Source organism: Nelumbo lutea, chromosome 1, assembly GCF_056320005.1.
Source record: "Nelumbo lutea isolate HS-2025 chromosome 1, American lotus-T2T, whole genome shotgun sequence".
NCBI classification, from domain to species: Eukaryota; Viridiplantae; Streptophyta; class Magnoliopsida; order Proteales; family Nelumbonaceae; genus Nelumbo; species Nelumbo lutea.
The window spans coordinates 154,050,760-154,071,031 of NC_142684.1; the positions used below are offsets into that span (position 1 = coordinate 154,050,760).

General features: G+C 37.0%; 2 protein-coding genes and 1 long non-coding RNA gene across 5 annotated transcripts; 2 read left to right on the top strand and 1 right to left on the bottom strand.

The window, feature by feature from the left end:
- The first annotated feature begins 1,560 nt into the window (after positions 1–1,560).
- Positions 1,561–5,851, top strand: LOC148878511 (Homeodomain-like superfamily protein). 2 transcript variants are annotated; one of them, XM_088955843.1, is made up of 3 exons: positions 1,561–2,191; positions 4,529–4,638; positions 4,711–5,851. In XM_088955843.1, exons 1-3 carry the CDS (start codon positions 1,677–1,679, stop codon positions 5,592–5,594), a joined length of 1,509 nt encoding a protein of 502 aa, XP_088811969.1. In that variant the 5' UTR covers positions 1,561–1,676; the 3' UTR covers positions 5,595–5,851. The 2 variants fall into 2 exon arrangements, with proteins under 2 accessions (XP_088811969.1, XP_088811966.1); XM_088955840.1 differs by having other exon boundaries at positions 4,529–5,851.
- Positions 5,852–8,183: 2,332 nt separating this feature from the next.
- On the bottom strand, positions 8,184–16,037 carry LOC148878512 (uncharacterized). The gene is made up of 2 exons (XR_016102517.1): positions 15,742–16,037; positions 8,184–8,440 (listed from the first exon to the last, which is right to left on the bottom strand). It is a non-coding gene; the product is annotated as an uncharacterized LOC148878512 (long non-coding RNA).
- LOC148878513 (nuclear transcription factor Y subunit B-6-like) lies at positions 13,553–18,307 on the top strand. Of its 2 annotated transcripts, none has more exons than XM_088955850.1 (2): positions 13,553–13,834; positions 17,565–18,307. In XM_088955850.1, exons 1-2 carry the CDS (start codon positions 13,783–13,785, stop codon positions 18,215–18,217), a joined length of 705 nt encoding a protein of 234 aa, XP_088811976.1. In that variant the 5' UTR covers positions 13,553–13,782; the 3' UTR covers positions 18,218–18,307. The 2 variants fall into 2 exon arrangements, with proteins under 2 accessions (XP_088811976.1, XP_088811972.1); XM_088955846.1 differs by lacking the exon at positions 13,553–13,834 and adding an exon at positions 15,675–16,300.
- The last annotated feature ends 1,965 nt before the right edge of the window (positions 18,308–20,272 follow it).

Genomic DNA, 20,272 nt, shown 5'->3' on the forward strand with positions numbered 1-20,272 from the left:
TCACCACCACGTTCCGCATATTGCGGGATCTTACCTCGCAACGGCTATATTAGCTCACCCACTCCCCGGTTTAGACGGGAAGGGGCAATCTAACCAGTTGGTGGCATTTTACCCACATAACATGCAAGCGGATCCCATCACAGCGAGGATCCAGGAACTGTTCCACCAACCCATAGGGACTCCAGTATATAAAGAGGAAAAAACGCTTCTCCAACAAGTGACTTTCTTAAACCCAGTAGCCTAGAGAATTTTTTTTCTTATATGGCAAAACCCATGAAAGAATCAAATTCCAATTTTTCCAATTTAGTTTCAGTATAAAGGGTTTTTATCTTTGTAAAGCTCTTATGAATCTTAAAAAGTAAGGAATTATTTATTGAGAGGAAACTAAATTGTAAAGTTGGGTTAGTTTTGTGCTAACAAATTTTCCTTTTTACCAGATAAACTTTTAGCTATAATAGATGCAAACATGAATTTCAATAAAGCATATGTTTTTTTTTATCAAAAATCCACTTGAATGTAAATTTACTTCTTTTTTATTTATGTACTTTTACATCTTATTATCAATGAAAATATGCATTAATCTGTCATTTGTCAATGCATAAATATAATATTGTCAAACACAAGCAAAAGTCAACCAGAGTGGAAATTTACATTCCATTTGCCTAAAGAACAAAAATCACTCTATTTTACTTTCGGTTGGTAGGAAGAACAATCGTTTCAATCCTGTTTTTTCTTTCTTTCTGTTATTTTTATTTTTATTTCAAGGTGACTTTTCATTGATGGAAGGCCTAACCTCTACATCTATTTCCTCGCACATGCCTCATCTTTTCATTCGAACTGTAAATGGTTTGAATCATGGTTTTTAAAATTGACCCAGAGACCGAACCGATCAGAAGTCCTATTATTGGGTCCGACCGTTCTAGCAAAAAAATTTAAAATTTTAGAAAAATAAAAAAAAAATGAAAACTGATCAAAACTGTTCAAACGGTTAACCGCCCGGATCAGCATTTTACTAACCAAAATAAATGGTTTTTATAAAAAATCCAGTTTTGGGGAAAACCGGAACCGGTCACCTGACCGATTCCCAGTTTTTCCGGCCTGATCCGGTTTTAAAAACCATGGTTTGAGTAATGGAGACGTTTAGCAGTGGCGTTCAGACGAGGGAGACCATAACAGTGACAGGAGTGTTCGGATTTTGGAATTTAAGAAAGGATAATTTGGTCCTAAAACATTAATATTTTGTCCCCGTCACTGTTTTTACCGTTTGTTTTTAAACCTATCTGATTTTGTCGATTCATAAATCTTCTTAATTTTTTTTGCAAAATGCCCTAATTTATTATTATTTTTTATTTTAAATTAGATCAGATCGAAACAGGAACGCTGATTCGAACTCGATCCGATCCGTTTGCATCCCTATCCATACAGGATAATAGCAATACAGACCGAAGTTGTAACATACACGATAATACAGACCAAGGTTGTAATTTGCAAAGAATAATAAGAGCTATGATTGTAAATATCTGCAAATATAGGAGGGCTGAATAATTTTTAATATTTTCTTTTAAGTTTTAACCATTTTTACTTCTCTTTACTTGCCTTTCACCTCATTCCCTGGCCTTAGTAACCTTATCCTGGTCAGGCCTTTTTTACCGTAACCGCCTACCGGTGACCGGAGAATGAAACACGCTGATTTTCCCGACAACATATCACCGTTTCCCCATGCCGGAGACCTACTGTATTGTCACCGGACCGCCCTCACTTATTCCAATGGGACCGAATTTCGACCGCCGTTGCCTCTCCAGAAGCTCCGCCCCATCAGAGGCAACAGGGGAGAGCCGACTGAGTATTCAGAATGTCCAGCGAATTTTCACGATGTTGAGTTTGCGGAAAAGGCTGCACCGGAAAACCTACTGAACTGTCAGGAGTCGGTTGTTGCCCTTCCACCAGAAATCGAGTTTCAGCCTCCAGTAATGCTACAGACGCTCCCTCCAATTAGAACAGGTGGGGATCCGACCGAATGTTGTGATTCTCCGGCGAACGTCAGTGAAGTAGAGCTGCCGGAGGAAGAAGGCGATACTGGAAACGGGTGGTCGCAGGAGGATACTCTTGCGCTGCTGAAAATCCGGTCGGAGATGGATGCCGAGTTTAGGGATACAAACCCTAGTGGACCTCTGTGGGAGATCGTGTCCAGGTACCCTTTTCTCTGTTTTTTTTCCCAGTAAACCCCACTAAGCTTCAACATATACAAATATTTCTCTTTATACTGCAAAACACCATTTGTTTTATTTGGTTTTCCCTTTTTTATTTTTTGCTGTAAAAGCATTAAAGGTAAATCATTTATGGGGAATGCTGAAACTTAACTTGAGAGACAGTTGCTATCTACAGTTCTACACTACCGTCGAGTGGACGGGAATGATTATCGGAGATGATATCTAGTCTAACCTCTAGGTGTTTCCCCCGCAGGGTTTAAGGATTCCAAGGAAACCGAACCCTTAATCCTTCTTCACTGGAAGTCTTCAAGGATTTTTCCTCTCGTTTGTGTTAATATCTTTGATGGCTTTTGCAAGGTGTGGATATTTGATAGTATTTAGGAACTTCTGCATAATGTGGATAGTTGTGTTCCAGACGCCCAGACCATGGGAAGTGTTCAAGGGCTTCTTTTAGATACTTGATGCTCTCTTCTATTCTTACTCCTTGTGCTCTAAGAATTCTTTTATACCTCTGAGTAATAATGGTAGTTATGATAATACTAAATATATTTCCAGCTGTTGTTGCATCTGCTACATTGTTATAGTTAATCTCTTTTCACTTTTCAGATTATTTTGCATGCTTTTTCGTATTGGTTTTGTTTCCTTGCAAGAAATAGTTTATCATATCCTGTATGGATTCCACTTGAAATGGAATAATTCCTTGGTGCTTTTCTTTTACATTTTAGAGCACAATTGACTATCTAAAGTAGACCTACTCTCAGCTGTCAAGAAAAGTATTTTGAAGAGTTGGTTCCATATTTTCATGGGAATGAATTCGTTTTTTCTTACCATCCTGAACTAAATTCATCTTAGGTGACTGTAGTATGGGTTCAAATGATATGCAAAACTACAAGAAAAGAAAATCCAATTTGTGTGGCTAACAAACAGGCTATTATTGTGCTACTTTCTTCTTCCTTTTCTTGTTGGTTCTTTTTTGGGTAAGATTGTAGGACTCGAGTTTAAGTACAGGTTCAAACCCAGTCCATAACATCCATTGATCCATATGCCCCACCTTGTTAGATTTTTAATATAAAATGTACATATAAAAAGTGAGCTCATTTTGCAACACTTGGCAAGGTGTTCTGAGTGGAAAATTTTTCCATGAGTGCAGCATAGGGAGAGAAACTTAGAGCTGCAAACTTTGCCATCTATAAGATTCCTTAGTCATTTAGGGAAGCTCACTAAATGGCTCAATTTTTCAGAATTAGGAAGTAATTGAAACTGCAATTTGTACCCATTGGATTTTGCATTTTAGAGGAATTTCAAATGATGCCAAGGGTGATCATTTCATTTCTATGGAATTGAGGTGGGAATGGAATTGAAGTATATCACTCTCACAATCAAATGCCATCTTTTATTCCTTCCACATTGTTAATGATGGTGATCAGAAATGCCCCACTTGTTAATTAAAATAGGCATTCCACTATTTTAGTTCACATTCAAAATATAATCCTACTTTCCTTTCTCCCTACCGTCAAAGTAACTTAAGTATTTTTTCCCCCAAAAAATTATATCTTCTGCATGAGCTGTTCCTGATTATGCTGTTATTATTCAGAATGTAAGTGTCTGACATAATGTTTTGCTTATGGAAGTTGACATATTTTGTGCTTTCTGGTGGATCAACTCATCAATCTCACTGTCTACTAAAGTTCATTTCTTGACTTGACTGTAGCACAAAAGCTGAACTATGATCAATCCAATAGGTCTGCCATTAGTTGGACATTTCAGATGCTGAGAGAGACTGCTTTTTTTTGTATGCAAAATTGGTTTATGAATTCTGACACCCCAATTGTCCTTTATTTCAATTTAATCTTTCTTGATTTTATTTCAAAAAATAATCCTATTTTTTCTTTCACCCCATCTTCAGAGCAACTTAAATCTTGTTCCCCCCAAAAGCTACATCTTCTACAAGAGATGTTCCTGGTTATGCTGTTATTATTCAGCATGTAAGTGTCTGACATAATGTTTTGCTTATGGAAGTTGACATATTTTGTGTTTGTCTGATGGGTCGGCTCATCAATCTCACTATGTACTAAAGTTCATTTCTTGACTTGGCCGTAGCACAAAAGCTGAACTATGATCAATCCAATAGGTCTGCCATTAGTTGGAACATTTCAGATGCTGACAGAGAATGCTTTTTTTATATAAAATTAGTTTATGGCATCCCAATTTTCCTTTATTTCAATTATATATTGTTTATATTTATTCTTTCTTGCTTTTTTTTTTTTCATTACTGCTGTTTGGTTCCTGTAGTGTTCTAAGAGTATGAAACTGATCAGGAAACTTGAAGGACTGGGTTACCACAAAAACCCAAAAAATTGCAAAGAGAAATTCAAGAACATTTACAAGTCATACAAGAGATCTAAACAAAAGCAAGTGGGCAACCAAGGTGATAAAATGTACAAGTTTGTTGATGAACTCGAAGCTTTATGTAGTCAAAATAACAATAATCCAACTGCAGAAACCCTGAAATTGGATGATGCTAGAATCCAAACCCCAGACCCTGTTCAGAACTCTCGTCAAATTATCAATGTGGGGACCAACTCAATTGATTTCTGGTCCGATTTCAGTTCTTCTGATGAAGATAATAATGATGACTCTATGTCAGAGGACATCATAGAACCCATGAATTGGAAAAGGAAGAGAAAAACAAGGATGAAGCTTGAGGTTTTCTTTGAAAATTTAATGCATAAGGTAATCAAGAAGCAAGAGGAGATGCATAGACAGTTGATGGAGATAATAGAGAAGAGGGAGAGGGATAGGATTATCAGAGAAGAAGAATGGAAGCAGCAAGAGATGGAGAGGGTCAAAAGAGATAAGGAGATGAGAGCCCAAGAGGCTTCTCGCAGTTTAGCCATTATTTCCTTCATAGAGAAGGCTATGGGGCAGCAGTTCTACATTCCACCGTCCCCAGAATACTTGTATCCAGGAGAAGAACAAGATGAGAAGCATGATATGACAGATCATAGTTTTGACCCTAATAACAGGAGATGGCCAAAGTCTGAGGTACAAGCCCTCATCACGCTTCGAACCTCAATGGATCGTCAGTTTCGAAGTACTGGCCCAAAAGTTCCTATGTGGGAAGAGATATCTCTTGCAATGTCTTCCATGGGCTATAGCCGCAGTGCTAAGAAGTGTAAAGAGAAATGGGAGAATATCAACAAGTACTTCAAGAGATCAATAGAAAGTGGCAAGAAGCGCCCTGAAAATGCAAAGACATGCCCATATTTTCATGAATTGGCTATCCTGTACAAAAATGGATTCATCAATCCTGGAAACGCCTCTAATAATGCAATTAAAGAAGATGAAGACAGGAGCACAACTGAAGAAATACTGGCAACTTAGGTATCAGTTTCTATTTCAATGCCATAGACATTGAACAAGGTCATGAAAGCTCAGTCTGATATTTCCCAATTTATTTAGTGGTTTTCCCTGGTGCTTTGGTATTCTTTTCTTCAGTCTGTTTGATCTTGTTTATTTGGGCATAAAGAGATGATATAATTCTGTTCTTTGTGTATGCTTACAATGGATTGGACATTGAAAACAGTACAAATAACTTACATTTTTTATGAAATAATACAGAATGTCTACTCTTCAACAAAGGATGTGAACATGCTTGTCTGTGGGAGGTTTTGAAAATACAGTGAATCCTAATGATTAAGAAAAAGAATGCAATTAATATTAACATTATGAAATGAAAGAGGTATGACCAACAGGTCCTTCGGCCTCTTTTAAAAGTTGAAATAAGGCTTAGAACTCGTTTGGGAGGGCTACGTGATTGAATTAATATTGACTCAGCCATATTAAGAAGCTACTAAAACTAGCTTTACCAGAAAGTTAATTTATTAATTGAATGAAATTATATACCGGCTTTCCAGGTTTTTCATCAAACATGGCTTCTAGGCTTTTTGTGTAGGTCTTACCTTACAACACCGTAAAATAGTAAATAGCCATTTGCTGGTTCTCACTGCCACACGAACAATAAAAGATCGATCACAAGTGAGTTGGGAGAGAGAGAGAGAGAGATGAGCGAAAAACAAGCATTAAATAGATCATAAACAATGCCATACAGACCATCTTTTGAGAGAGGTTTGGCTTGTATACAGATGAGAGAGGCCATCTATACTGCATATTTTAGGAAGATTGTGTGGATTGATAAAAAGAAAGGGGGTCTTGTGGCGCAAAGAGGTTGAATTTGTGAATTTTGTAATCAACGTCAACCAGTTGGGCTATTCACTTGAGATTGGCCTCCATTTCTGATTTTCTATACTACGGCCCACTTCCAGTTGATGAGTTTTCGGACTAAAAAGAGTGTTTTTGTTTGATAGAAAATAGGGAAAATCTATGACACCATGAAAACATGATACCGAAAAATATCAAGACCCCCTGTGAATTTTGATGAAAATCCAACCGATTGATTATCACCTCTATGATGCCAGTTATAAGTCTTTTGATATGTGCCTTGAGAGAATTTGCCCCTAAAAGCTTTGCTGTTAGACGAAAGGAAACCCAAGCACATATATACCCTACAACAGCATCCCATACTACTAATGTGGGATATTTCACATTAGCATTCCATACTATCAATGTCGGACAAATAGACCGTACCACCTTTCCAATATCATGTCTTTCCGGCATCATATTAGAACCCTAGAAAGAGTTGGATGTAAGAACTTTACTCAATTTCCTGTCTCTTTTGTTTTCTATCAAACCAAATACAACCTTGTTGCCTAGAAGGCAAAAAAAATCTTCTTATTGAAGGGGCAGACCCCAATAACGAGACAGCAAGCACATGTTTATTAGGACAAAAATACCTCATTTTTTACTTTTTAATCAATACCTTAGAATTTCCACTAAGGATGTGCCCATGTGAAAAATGGGATGTGGCCAAATGAGATCCTAAAAATTTGAACTTGTCTACGTGGACTGCTGCATGTGCCTGCAGCTATTTTAGACTTATAATGGTAACTTACATGGGATGTTTGGGACATATGGACCATCTAAAAAGTAAGGAGCCAAGTTATGAAACTGTTTACATGATTCTTCCATTCTAACTTTTTTAAACGGAAAAAGAGGAGATTATATGTTGTAAAAAACAAACGGATATTTGACAAAACGATTTCTATTTTCATATCCAATCTTTCTTAATTTTTCTCATTTGTTTTAACTTGCGAGCATTTGATATAAAAATATTAAAAGTTCCCGAAACAACAAATACAATAACTTCTGTGATTATTGATACAACAATATATAACCTGTCATAACTCATAAGAATTTCCTATTGGTAGAAAACCCTTATAGAAGTTTCAAAGATAAATATTGCGATAAAAATGTTTATAAGGTAAAGTCAAACAGCCGTGGAATATATTAAAAAAAAATTATTAAAACACCCCATATAGTTTCATGGATTTACTAAAATCTGTCCTATTATTTGCATTTTACTAAATAGGTGTTTGGCATCAATGTTGTTGCTTCAGATATATTTTCTGAGAAAATGGTGTTGTATACATGAGGGTTTTGTTGCACCATTTTTCTCAGAAAATAGTTTATTTTGTTTTTTGTTAGGCATCAATGCTGCCACATAGGCTGTTTTTTAAAAAAACAGCACCGGTTTTGTTTGGTACCAGTGTTGTATAACCATTTTCAGCATTGGTCTACATTATTCAATGCCCAAGATGATGCCACGTCATTGCACTGCTAGCAGCAACAGGCTGTTTTCTGAGAAAACACTGAATTTGGCATTTCTTCAAATCACACCCGATTTCCAAGGCATGGTCTGGGGCAACATTTTTTTCTGGAAAAACAATGCCAAATAAGAGGCTGTTTTCTAAAACACCACTTTTTCTGATATGGCACTGATGTAGCGTCGTTTTTTCAGAAAACGACATCGATGTCAAACACCACCTAAATCATTCCCTATAGTTTGTAACCAAATTACCTGATCAACCTTCTATTAGATGGAAGTGAAAGCTGATAATTTTGATCTTAACATCCCATCAAACAAATTTAATCTACATAAAATAAAAATGAAAATGTCATTCTTGTACCTGGTAAAACACAAGCAACAACTCTTTTTGGTAAAATCTGTTGCCTATTTGAAGAAGGAAAACATGCCATTGCTGATGAAGAACGCCTAGAAGCCATTTGTCATCTCTTCTTCATTCAATTGAAATCAAACATTTTTTGATAATCTGAAAACCAAACCTTGTTTATTCTAAAAGCATGATATGAAGTTTTAGAGGTACTTTTAGAATAAAAAAACATGGGGCGCATGCCCTTGAACATTTTCCACTTTGTTTATATGGTCACAGTTACCATTTTTAGACAGAAATACAAAGGATCCTTAATAAAAAAATCAATTAAGTAAATTAATTGCAAATCATAAAGGGTATTTCAGTAAAATCTAGAGTAGGTCTTAGTAAATCCATGAAACTATAAGAGGTGTTTTTTAATAAAGAATGACTATCAGATGGGGAATAATTAGACATACAAAAAAGAAGCTTGATTGAGGGGCAAAATATGGGAGAGAATAGTTAGTTGGATGCTATTAGGGTTTAGGATTGAGTTATGTTCATTACATTATGGGGTATGATTTTACATTCTTTGGTGTTTATCATTTATCAAGGGCTTTCTCCAGATATCGCTAAAATGGGATGTCCCCATATCACTCCCCCTTTTGAAGAATAATCTCTGTTTTTTGACATACTTTTTTATTGGGTCATTTACTAAAACATCCCTCTGAATTTACTAGAATATATTCTATAGTTTGCATTTTACTAAAACACTCTTTATAGTTTGCAATATATTTACTTAATCAACATTTCATTAGATTATAGTAGAAAATGAGAGTTTTGACCTTTATTTCAATAAATTTAATCAAAAGAAAAAGAAAATGAAAATGAAAATATCATTTGCCCCTAGAAAGAAATGTTAGGGCTGCTTTTGGAATAAACAATCACAAGCCCATACCCTTAAACATTTTTTCACTTATTTTAGGTGATCATGTTATAAAGGATGTTTTAGTAAAATGATAATTATGGATAGGTCTAAGTAAATTTATTGAACTATGGAGGGTGTTATAATCAATAAGCCTTTTTTATATAAATAAATAGGTTACAAACTATAAAAGATGTTGATGATGCACAATCCGGTCGGTCCTAGCTGTCGGTAACCTTGCCTCTGACGAAGCGGGAGATGCATGAAATAGGGAGGAAACAAGAGATCCCCGGGGAAGGAACCCGGTGGGAATGCTCCGATGCTCAAGTTAGCACTCTTGAGAAAGCAAGGAAGATGAGAGATTCTGAGACCAAAAGGTGCAAAAGTATCACTTACCCTTACTCTAGGGGAAGAGGGCCTTTTATAACCACCCTGGTGCACTCACTCACAAGTTTCTACCAGATCAAGTGTAACCACCTCTGTGGGGGGCGGGCATTACCGCCACTATCTTCTCTATCAGGGTTGTCTCTACAACAACTGAGATGGCGGTAGCAAGTGGTCGTTGGAGTGTGGTTGTCATTTGTCAAATCTTTGATTAGTTAGGCGCGTCACCTCAGAGTATGGACTTCTTTGTCAGGTACGGTTATTCAGTCATGCGTCCTAGAGCCGAAGTGTCGGGGTGGTGCTCGAGGTGAAGTCTTGAGTTCGGATAGGAGTGTGGCCCGAACTGACCCGAGGTGGGTCAGTCCCAGCTTCGCCCTTCGTGGGGTTCCTTGTAAGGCTTGGGATTTCTAGGGAAAGCTCGGGTTCTATCTCCTGGGAAGCATGGATTCCTTTTGGGGAGCTCGGGCCTCTTCTTAGGATATGACTGTCGCTATGCCGAGCTGACGCTTCTATCAGATCATACTCAGTTGCTTACACGTATCGCACAGCCAAGGAGTCGTGCCAAATTTACCTCCATTTATTAAAATAATAACTATAGGCTAAGTATTAAGTAAATCCATTAAATTATAGGGGTGTTATAATCAATTACCCTTTTTTATGAGAAGATATTTAGGACATAATTAGTTAAGTTTTACTTGTTTGTTTTCCACCCAAATATAAAAAGGAAAACTTTCAGTTGTTTGGGATCAAGAAAAGCTTAGCAGACTGGCACGGCTACTTGAAGTCAACGAGTTGGGTCACTGTCTTCCAATCCCAATGAATAATGGTTATATTGGCGCTTTCAATAAGTTGGCTTCGTGTCGACCAACGCGGGCACCCATTGTGTACAACCGGGTCTCTCCAGGGTCGGATCATGGTGTCAGACAACGGTTCCGGATCAACCAATTACTGCTACCACGTGCTACTGCATCTGGATCTGTAATTTAATAATTAATATAATGCCGTAAGGCCCATAAAAAGCCCCTATTTAAGTTATGACTTATGAGGAGGCTTCACCGCAGCACCACCACAATAAATGACCTTGGACCTTGGTACGACGGTAGGACCTCTCTCTCTCATATTTAATTATTTATTCTCCCTCTAAAATATTGAAAAATAAATATTTGTATATTTACTTCTTAGCTTATTTGGCAGTTGGCACATGCTATCTGCTTGTTATTTAAAAGACAAATGTCACTTATATAGGCTAGAGAGAGACAAATCATCAATGATGACACTGCCACCATCAGAACAAAGGGCATTTTTTTAACTTGGGGATAATGATGTTGGCACCACGGCCCACTGATGGGTTGGTGACAAAATCATGGACACTGAGCTGAACATCCTATCACCGGTGAACCATCAAAACAACACACTAATGTATTCTCATGACTCATTGTGTATAATTTTGTTTTCAGCCAATTCCTACTGATTTGAAGGGGTTGTATCTGCTTCAAAATAACTGAACCTTCGTCTCAGCCCTCCGAAACATGGTTTTCAAAACCGGATTGGACCAGACAGTTGGAATGGAAAAATCGTTATTTTTTCAAAATCGTTGATTTAGTCAGCAAATCGCTGACTGATTAGTTGAACCGTTCAATAGTTGACCATTTTTATTTATTATTATTTTTTTTTGTTAGAATGAGCCATCATTGAAAAACTGGACCCCTGACCGGTTTATTGCCCAATTTGATTTTAAAAACCTTGCTCCCAAAAGTGCAAAAGTGCCTAAAATACATTCTAATATAGAGATTGATGCGTATCTGTAGACATCATGTCAAACACAAGTATTTAAAGAAAAAACAGCGAACATCAGCATAATTAGACGAACTCTTCTAAAAATTTCTAATGAATATGGAGATGGAGGTAGATGGAGGTCCATCTCATAAAATGGAATTGGTTTTGAAGATGGATTTTAAGAGAATGGAATAGGAGTACTAGATAAATCCAATGACAATTTACGCATTATTGAAGAGGTTTTTCATCTTAGAGATGGGTCTTAATTAATAAGATTTGTACAATTAGGTTTTTCATAATGTGCTTGATTATTGCATGCATATGACATTTTAGGTTACAAGTAAAATTTCCTGAGTAGTATCATGTAATTTGAGTCTAGTGCCATTTTTGTCCCCGAACTTTAAAATGCAACAATTCAGTACCTGAACTTTCAAAATGTGCCAATCCAATACCTGTCATTAGCCAATTGTTAATCAGCCGTTAAGTGGCATTTGAAAATTGCACAAATGACCTTCAAGTTTCATCTAATTTTCTTGATCAATCATTCAAATCTTGACAAAAAAATTAACAGTCTCAAATCCTTGCTTCTTCTATTCAAGAAAGTTGAGATCCCCAGAATAACCACTAAGACGTGACCCCAACTTTCTTTAATAGAAGAGGCAAGGATTTGAGACTGCTAATTTTTTGTCAATGTTTGGATGGTTGATAAAAAAAAATTAGATGGCATTTCAAGGGCATTTGTGTATTTTTCAAATGCCACTTAACAGATGGTTAACAATAGGCATTGGATTGACATGTTTTGGAAGTTCAAGTACTGAACTATCGCATTTTAAAGTTTGGGGACTAAAGTGCATTAAGCCCAAAGTACAAGGTACTAATCGGCAATTTGCCCTAAATATAAATATGTAAAGTGCAAAACCTTGAGGGCCTGCTTGATTCTCATTCAGAATCAAAATCTTTAAGAATTGGAATCGGAATGGTCTATTCCCATAGTCTGTTTGATTTAGATAGGAATGAAAATGGGAATTAGACTCATCATGAATGAGATTTCATTCTCAAGGGAGGGCAGGGAATGGCCATTCCCTAGAATGGGGGAATACTATTCCAACAAAAATGGAAATAGGATTTCAAATCCACCCAACCAAACAGTTGAAACAGGAATAACTCATTCAGATTCCAATTCCAGACTTTTATTCCTGTAGACCAAACGGGGCCTGAATTTTGTATATATATATATATATTTGTATTTATATACCATGCAAAATCTCCGCTCGGATTTGATAATGCCCACATAAGTTGACAGCTTTAAACTAGTCTACCCTTCTAGGCATTTATTAATCAACACACACATTCACCAGCTGAAGTAATGCAAATTAAAGAAAAAAAAATCATTTGAAAACGAATCCTTCCTGTGTCTATGTGCTCAAAGCCTCCGCAACACCTTTGAATTCAAGTTGAGCAAATCCGGGCCAAATTTATGCTACAATGATTAGCCAAATATTACGGTCCGAATGTGGAATATTGCGGTCAAGGAAAACTGCCACGTTGTCAATTTCCGATATTTGCTCAGTACAATTTATGAATAGTGATTAGAATTCTTCAGTTTATGATTGCAACGCTTACACGGCAAGAATTTGATAGAAAATAAGAGAATAAGAAGGTTGATGGAAATTCTTAACAAATTTTCCTCAACTCTCTCTTTCATTCTCTATCAAATCCTATTATGTAATCTGGTCCTGTGGTGCTAAAGTATTTTTTAAAACAAATTATGAAATATCTATGCTAATTTTGTTAAAATAATAGATGGAGAATACATTGGAGAGTGAGAACTTGACAATATTAGAGACCCAAATGAATATTTGTGACATTTGAATCTTTATTTTAATTAATTACATTGAAGAAGTCTGATAATTTATTTATTTTTCATTAATTCATATTTCAAGACTGATAACTGTACAACATTAAAATATCAATCATTTACATTTTCTTTTTCTGTTTCAGGGTGCTGTTTATACTTAATTATCATCAGCATTTTCTTAGTTGTTTATGATTATGATGATGAGGTGTTTAAGAAATGACTCGAAACGGAAACCTTTGTGTTCTAGTAAATTACTAAATTTTGCAAAAAAAAAACAAACAGTGGGAACTCGCTACCTATGACTGCCGGTAAAAGCAGAAAAGTGTTGTCCAACCACGAAGGCCGATAGCGTGATTCGCGAAGGTGAGGGGGGCATTGCTTGCGCGGATTCCGTCTTCCTCGTTAACAACGCCAATCGCCACGTGGTTAGCACTTTTCAGCAATCTGCCCTTATAAATAAAGACACTTGCCGAACCAAATTGGAAAGTGAGAGAGAGAGAGAGAGAGAGAGAAAGAATCTCTGTTTTTCTCTTGGCTTAGAGAAAAAAAGAAAGAAAGAGGATTTAGAGAGCAGAAGAGATGGAACGTGCAGGTTTCCATGGCTACGAGAGGCACCCTAAATCAGGCTCCGGTAAAGTATAAAAGCACACGAAAATAAGATGGAACTCTCTCAACTCTCTCTGTTGCATCGTTTCTCTAGTTCTGATCTTTTCCTTTCCTTTATTTGCTTTCCCATTTTGTAAATTAAATGGGGTTTGTTTGTGGGTTCAATTTGTAAATAGAGATCTCACCATTCGTTTCTTGCATGCAGGAACCAATTTTAGGCTCTTTTTTTTTTTTTTTTTGCATTTCTCCTCCTGTAGAGAATCTAGAGATCTCTTCTCCTGCATGCAAACGTATATTCTGTTTCAGCCATCTCAGCGTCTTCCAAAAAGCTCCAACTTGAACTTCTATATCTTTCCAATCGTCCTTGATGATACTCTAGGGTTCTAGCTTTTTTATTATGTAAAGGCTTTCTTACTTTAATCCCTTAATCATTTATTAGTGTTTTCTCTGTAATTTTGCTCTCAGTCTTGTAGCTTCTCCCTTTGATCTCTCAGGCAGATTTCCTTACTACCCAGCATGTATAAAAATCGAAAATGTACGTCTTTCTCTCATTTTCTTCTTGTGATTGCATGCATTGTTTGCTTCACTTGCCTTCCCTATACTCTCATTCTATAACGAAACCCAAAGACATTAAAATCAGTTGCTTTTTTCCGCACACAACTGTGTTGCATGTGCCGTGTGGATCTACTGAGGAAGATAGGTTCTATGTCTGATCTGATGAGTGATGACTCTGGCAGCTACGCACTGGCTGTTTATTATGACCCCACGTAGCATTATTCCTATTTTTCCTTTCTCTGATAATTTTCGGAGCTTGCTAATCTCTCTCTCTCTCTCTCTCTCTCTCTCTCTCTCTCTCTCATACATTCATGTAATCTCACTTCTCAGTAGTAGTACAGGCCACAGAGTTGCATGCATACATTATTATTTAGATTTAAGGCCAGAGAGTGGGGTTATTCTTGCTTCTATAATCACAAAGGTGAAACACGTGGCATTCATGCAGGCGCTCGTTCTTAACTACCTATTAGCTCTCCCTTCCAAAGTATAAAAGTATAAAACATAAAACTAATTAATAAAGATAACTTGGATCTCTATTCTATATCTGAACGTCGTCTTCTCTCTCTCCTGGGGGTTGCCGTTAGTCTACACCTTATTGTCCGAGGGATTTACAATTTCAATCAAGTGAGAAAAGAGAATGATGCAACAACTACTCTGCAAATGGTTCACCTTTTGTTTCCCAAATTTCAGACAACTATTGACTTTTTTACTTTTGTTATTGTAATTTCTTCAAAGCAACCTCGTCTGTGTCTGTCCGCCCTATAATGCGCATGATGCCTTGATACGCACCCCTTTTCTTTCTGAGTTTTTTGCCTTCTCTAAAACAAAACGACCCAATCCAATTTCTCACGTATCGATTATTTTTCTTTTGTTTCTGGCTAAAACGAATTCTGACATATTAATTTGAAATCTTTATGTACGGAAATTATATATTATGGAAAGGGATGAAAATGATGGTGGCCGCCAACTATCCACATTTATGCAGAAGTTCTTAAATACTATCAAATGTCCAAACTATGCAAAAGCCATCAAAGATATTGACACAAACGAGAGGAAAAACCCATGAAGACTTCCAGTGAAGATGGATTAAGGGTTCGGTTTCCTTGGAATCCTTGAACCCTGCGGGGGAAACACCTAGACTAGAGGTTAGACTAGATATCATCCCCGATAATCATTCCCGTCCACTCAACCGTAGTGTAGATAGCAACTGTCTCTCAAGTTAATTAAGTTTCAGCATTCCCCATAAATGATTTAACCTTTAATGCTTTTACAGCAAAAAATAGAGAAGGGAAAAACCAAAGAAAACAAATGGGTGTTTTGCATTATAAACAGCAATATTTGTATATGTTGAAGCTTACTGGGGTTAGAAAAGGGTACCTGGACACGATCTCCCACAGAGGTACACTAGGGTTTGTATCCCTAAACTCGGCATCCATCTCCGACCGGATTTTCAGCAGCGCAAGAGTATCCTCCTGCGACCACCCGTTTCCAGTATCGCCTTCTTCCTCCGGCAGCTCTACTTCACTGACGTTCGCCGGAGAATCACAACACTCGGTCGGATCCCCATCTGTGGATCCGACGTTCGCCGGTGCAGCCTTTTCCGGAAACTCAACTTCGTGGAAATTCGCCGGGCATTCTAATTATTCAACCACCTCTCCCCGTGAATGTGAGGGGTCGCTTGCGCGGATTCCTCTTCCTCGTTAACAACGCCATTCGCCACGTGGTTAACACTTCTCAGCAATCCGCCCTTATAAATAAAGACACTTGCCCAATTAGCTTAGAACCAAATTAGAAAGTGAGAGAGGAGAGAGGAGAGAGAAAAAATCTCTGTGTTTCTCTTGGCTTAGAGAAAGAAAGAAAGAGAGGATTTAGAGAGCAGAAGAAATGGAACGTGCAGGTTTTCGTGGCTACCAGAGGCACCCTAAATCAGGCTCCGGTAAAGTATAAAAGCACACGAAAATAAGATGAAACTCTCTCAAACTCTCTCTGTTACATCGTTTCTCTAGTTCTAATCTTTTACTTTCTCTTATTTGCTTTCCCATTTTGTAAATGGGGTTTGTTTGTGGGTTCAATTTGTAAATAGAGATCTCACCATTCGTTTCTTGCATGCAGGAACCAATTTTAGGCTTTTTTTTTCTTTTTTTTTTTGCATTTCTCCTCATGTAGAGATCTCTTCTCCTGCATGCAAACGTATATTCTGTTTCAGCCATCTCAGCGTCTCCCTAAAAACTCCAACTCGAACTTCTATATCTTTCCAATCGTCCTTGATGATGCTCTAGGGTTCTAGCTTTTTTTTTCCTGTGAAGGATTTCTTACTTTAATCCCTTATAATTTATTAGTGTTTTCTCTGTAATTTTGCTTTCAGTCTTGTAGCTTCTCCCTTGGATCTCTCAGGCATATTTCCTTACTACCCAACATGTATAAAAATCGAAAATGTACATCTTTCTCTCATTTCCTTCTTATGATTCGAGGAGCTGTAATCTGTATGCACTGTTTGCTTCACTCGCCTTCCCTGTGCCGTGAGGATCTACTGAAGAAGATAGATTCTGATCTGATGAGTGATGACTCTGGCAACTACGCAGTGGCTGCTTATTATGACCCCACGTAGCAATATTTCTATTTTTCCTGATAATTTTCGGAGCTTGCAAAGGTCTACCACCTCTCTCTCTCTTTGAAATCTAACCCACATACATTCATTTCTTTTCTCACTTCTCAGTAGTCGTATAAGCTACAGAGTTACATGCACAGACATTATTATTTAGATTCAACGCCAGACAGTGGGGTTAGTCTTACTTCTATAATCACAAAGATGAAACACGTGGCATTCATGCAAGGGCTCGTTCCTAACTTCCTATTAGCTCTCCCTTCCAAAGTATAAAACTATATTAATAAAGATAACTTGGGTCTTTATTTATATCTGAACGTCGTCTTCTCTCTCCTGGGGGTTGCCGTTAGTCTACACCTTATTGTCCGAGGGATTTACAGCTTCAATCAAGTGAGAAAAGAGAAGGAAGCAACAACTATTCTGCTGTCCGTCCGCCCTATAATACGCATGATGCCTTGATACGCACCCATTTTCTTTGTACCCTTTTCTAAAACAAAACAACCCAATCCAATTTCTCACGTATTGATTATCTTTTGTTCTGTTTCTGGTTAAAACGAATTCTGACATATTAATTTGAAATCTGTATGTACGGAAGGGATGAAAATGATGGTGGCCGCCAACATCAATCACTCCTCCTCAAACAGCCAATCGACGGTGGTGGACGACATGTCGGAGCGGGACAGTGGGTGCACCGTGCGAGAGCAGGACCGGTTCATGCCCATCGCCAACGTAATCCGTATCATGCGCAAGGTGCTGCCGGCACACGCTAAAATATCGGATGACGCCAAGGAGACGATCCAAGAGTGCGTGTCGGAGTACATCAGCTTCATAACGGGGGAAGCCAACGACCGGTGCCAGAGGGAGCAGCGCAAGACCATAACCGCGGACGACGTGCTTTGGGCCATGAGCAAACTGGGGTTCGATGACTACATCGAGCCTTTAACCGTGTATCTGCAGCGCTACCGTGAGTTTGAGGGCGAGCGCGGCTCCATAAGAGGCGGAGACCCATTGGTGAAGCGGACTGCGGACTTGGGTGGGCATGCGCTGGGAATCGCGGCTTTTACGCCCGCATTTCACATGGGAGTGGGGGTGGGGCATCAGCATCAGCACGGTCACGGTGTGTTTGGAGCAGCCATCAACGGTGGATACAGGGCGATGACCAACAACAACTCATCCCAACCTGCCCCTACTATAAATGACCACCGCATCTCATCAGACTCCTACCAACTAACTTACAAGCATGTATAGGTTGGTGGTATGGTATTATTATACACCTTCACTTTTAACATGGTAAATGTGCTTGTTCGCTTTCTCATCCATGTCATTATCATTTGTTTATTATTTTTGTTTTCTTCTTTCATGTTAATCTTTCCCGTATATACTTTATATTCACCAATTACGTACACTACAAAACTCTAAATAATATTTGATTAGGCCATTTAGGATTTGTTTGGATGGTTTCCTGGAATGGCCTGACCGATTCCAACTGTTCCTATGTTTCACACTACAGGAATTGGGATTCCGATTCCCATTCCAGAGATTAAGAAGTAAAAAACAAAAACTTTCAAATCTTAATATTAATAAAACAATAAAATATTAATAAACTACTAACAAAAATACTGTAAAATAGTACTATAATAAGATATTAATACAATATTAATAAACAATTCATAAAATGATAATTAAATAATAAAATATTATGAAAGTAATAATACGATAATAATAATAATAATAATAATAATATAAAAATATATTAATAATTAAAATATTAATAAATTAACAATAAAAAACAAAGATATTATTTAATAAATAATAATTAAGTACAAAAAATATGAATTTAATATAATTAAAGTATTAATAAAATGCTAACATATTAATTACTAAATAATAATAAATTATTTTTAAAATAATAAACAAAAATAGTAGAATATCAATAAAATAATAATCACATATTCATCAAATATTAATAAAGTAATAATAAATAGATTAATACAAAATTGAAAATTTTCAACAAGAACTACGTAGATTTCTGATTTCCACCGCAGAGCTATATACATTCAAAAGGTCAAAAATTCATACTCTATGCACCCATGCCCGCTCGTGAATTGGCATTAATTCCGACTTGGCACTTACCCCAAATGTACTTAGAGCCTACAAATTCTGACTCTAGGCTGAATCGTCATCTTTCCAATTTTCAATTGATTCTGATTTCAATTTAAAATGAACCAAACAACAACAACTGAATCGGATTCTGATTTCCAACCAAACCAAACAGGCATCATAGGTGATTTTGATTCCAATTATGATCCAACCCAAAAAAAAAAAAGTTGGGTCGGGTTTGGGTTTCAGTGTATTATGTTGCTTAGATTGCGTTTGTTTGGAGTGTAAATCTCATCGGTGGAGTTTTACACCGAATCGTTTGAAAAAATTGAACTTTTAAAAAAGGTGGGCGTAAAAATTACATCGATTTTATTAATGTAGTTTTAACATCGACAATCAGTGTAAAACTTTACTGTAAGTGTCATTTTACATCAATTTACGATGTAAACCAAACCTCCATCCAAATGCTGGCAAAACCGAACTGGTGGTAACGTTTTACACCGCAAACAAACACAGCCTTATCTGTGTCTACGTGCAAACATACCTTCCCGTAGTTAATTTATATATTTCATGGTTTAGCTATAATTATTCATATGAAATGTCTAAATCAATAAATTGTCATTTTGTAAGAGACATGTAAGATGTCTTGATAATAGGGGAGTCAATGGACCAGGTTTGGTTTGGACTTATCCGAATCAAAACCAATTTGAATAGATAAGATTCCGGTAAGACATATTGAATTAGAGCAGACTTAATGGTTCAAAGTATTTATTGGATTCATATGATGAATTTATATTGGGATGGGTTGGGTTGAACCAATATCCGGTCTATTAATAGAAGAGTAAGAGTGTCAATGAACCATGTTTGGGTTGGATGCAATCTAAATTAAAAGTTTAAAACCAATTTAATCAGGTTGGATGATCTAATAAGACATTGAATTGAATCATTTAAAACCAAAATATTTTATTGGATTGGATCGGACCTAGTAATGGACTCATGTTGGATCGGAATGGATTAATATCTAGTCTATTAATAGCCACTAAAAAGGAGCAGAAATAGAAATAACAAATGCCTTGAGATTTTTTGTCAAAATACCAAGCTAAATGCTAATTATTCAAAATCATATCAAACTCAATATGCCTCGTTAAATGGTGTGTTCCAGTTCAGGTGATGGCTGAGCTGGTCCAAAGAGATGTGTGGCCG

Excerpts from the sequence above, each read along its gene's own strand:
- LOC148878511 (XM_088955840.1), top strand. The coding sequence starts at position 1,677 with ATGAAACACGCTGATTTTCCCGACAACATATCACCGTTTCCCCATGCC. Across the intron at positions 2,192-4,528 it reads CTGTGGGAGATCGTGTCCAG|GAAACTTGAAGGACTGGGTT; the intron begins GTACCCTTTTCT and ends GAAACTGATCAG.
- LOC148878513 (XM_088955850.1), top strand. The coding sequence starts at position 13,783 with ATGGAACGTGCAGGTTTCCATGGCTACGAGAGGCACCCTAAATCAGGC. Across the intron at positions 13,835-17,564 it reads GCACCCTAAATCAGGCTCCG|GGATGAAAATGATGGTGGCC; the intron begins GTAAAGTATAAA and ends TATGTACGGAAG.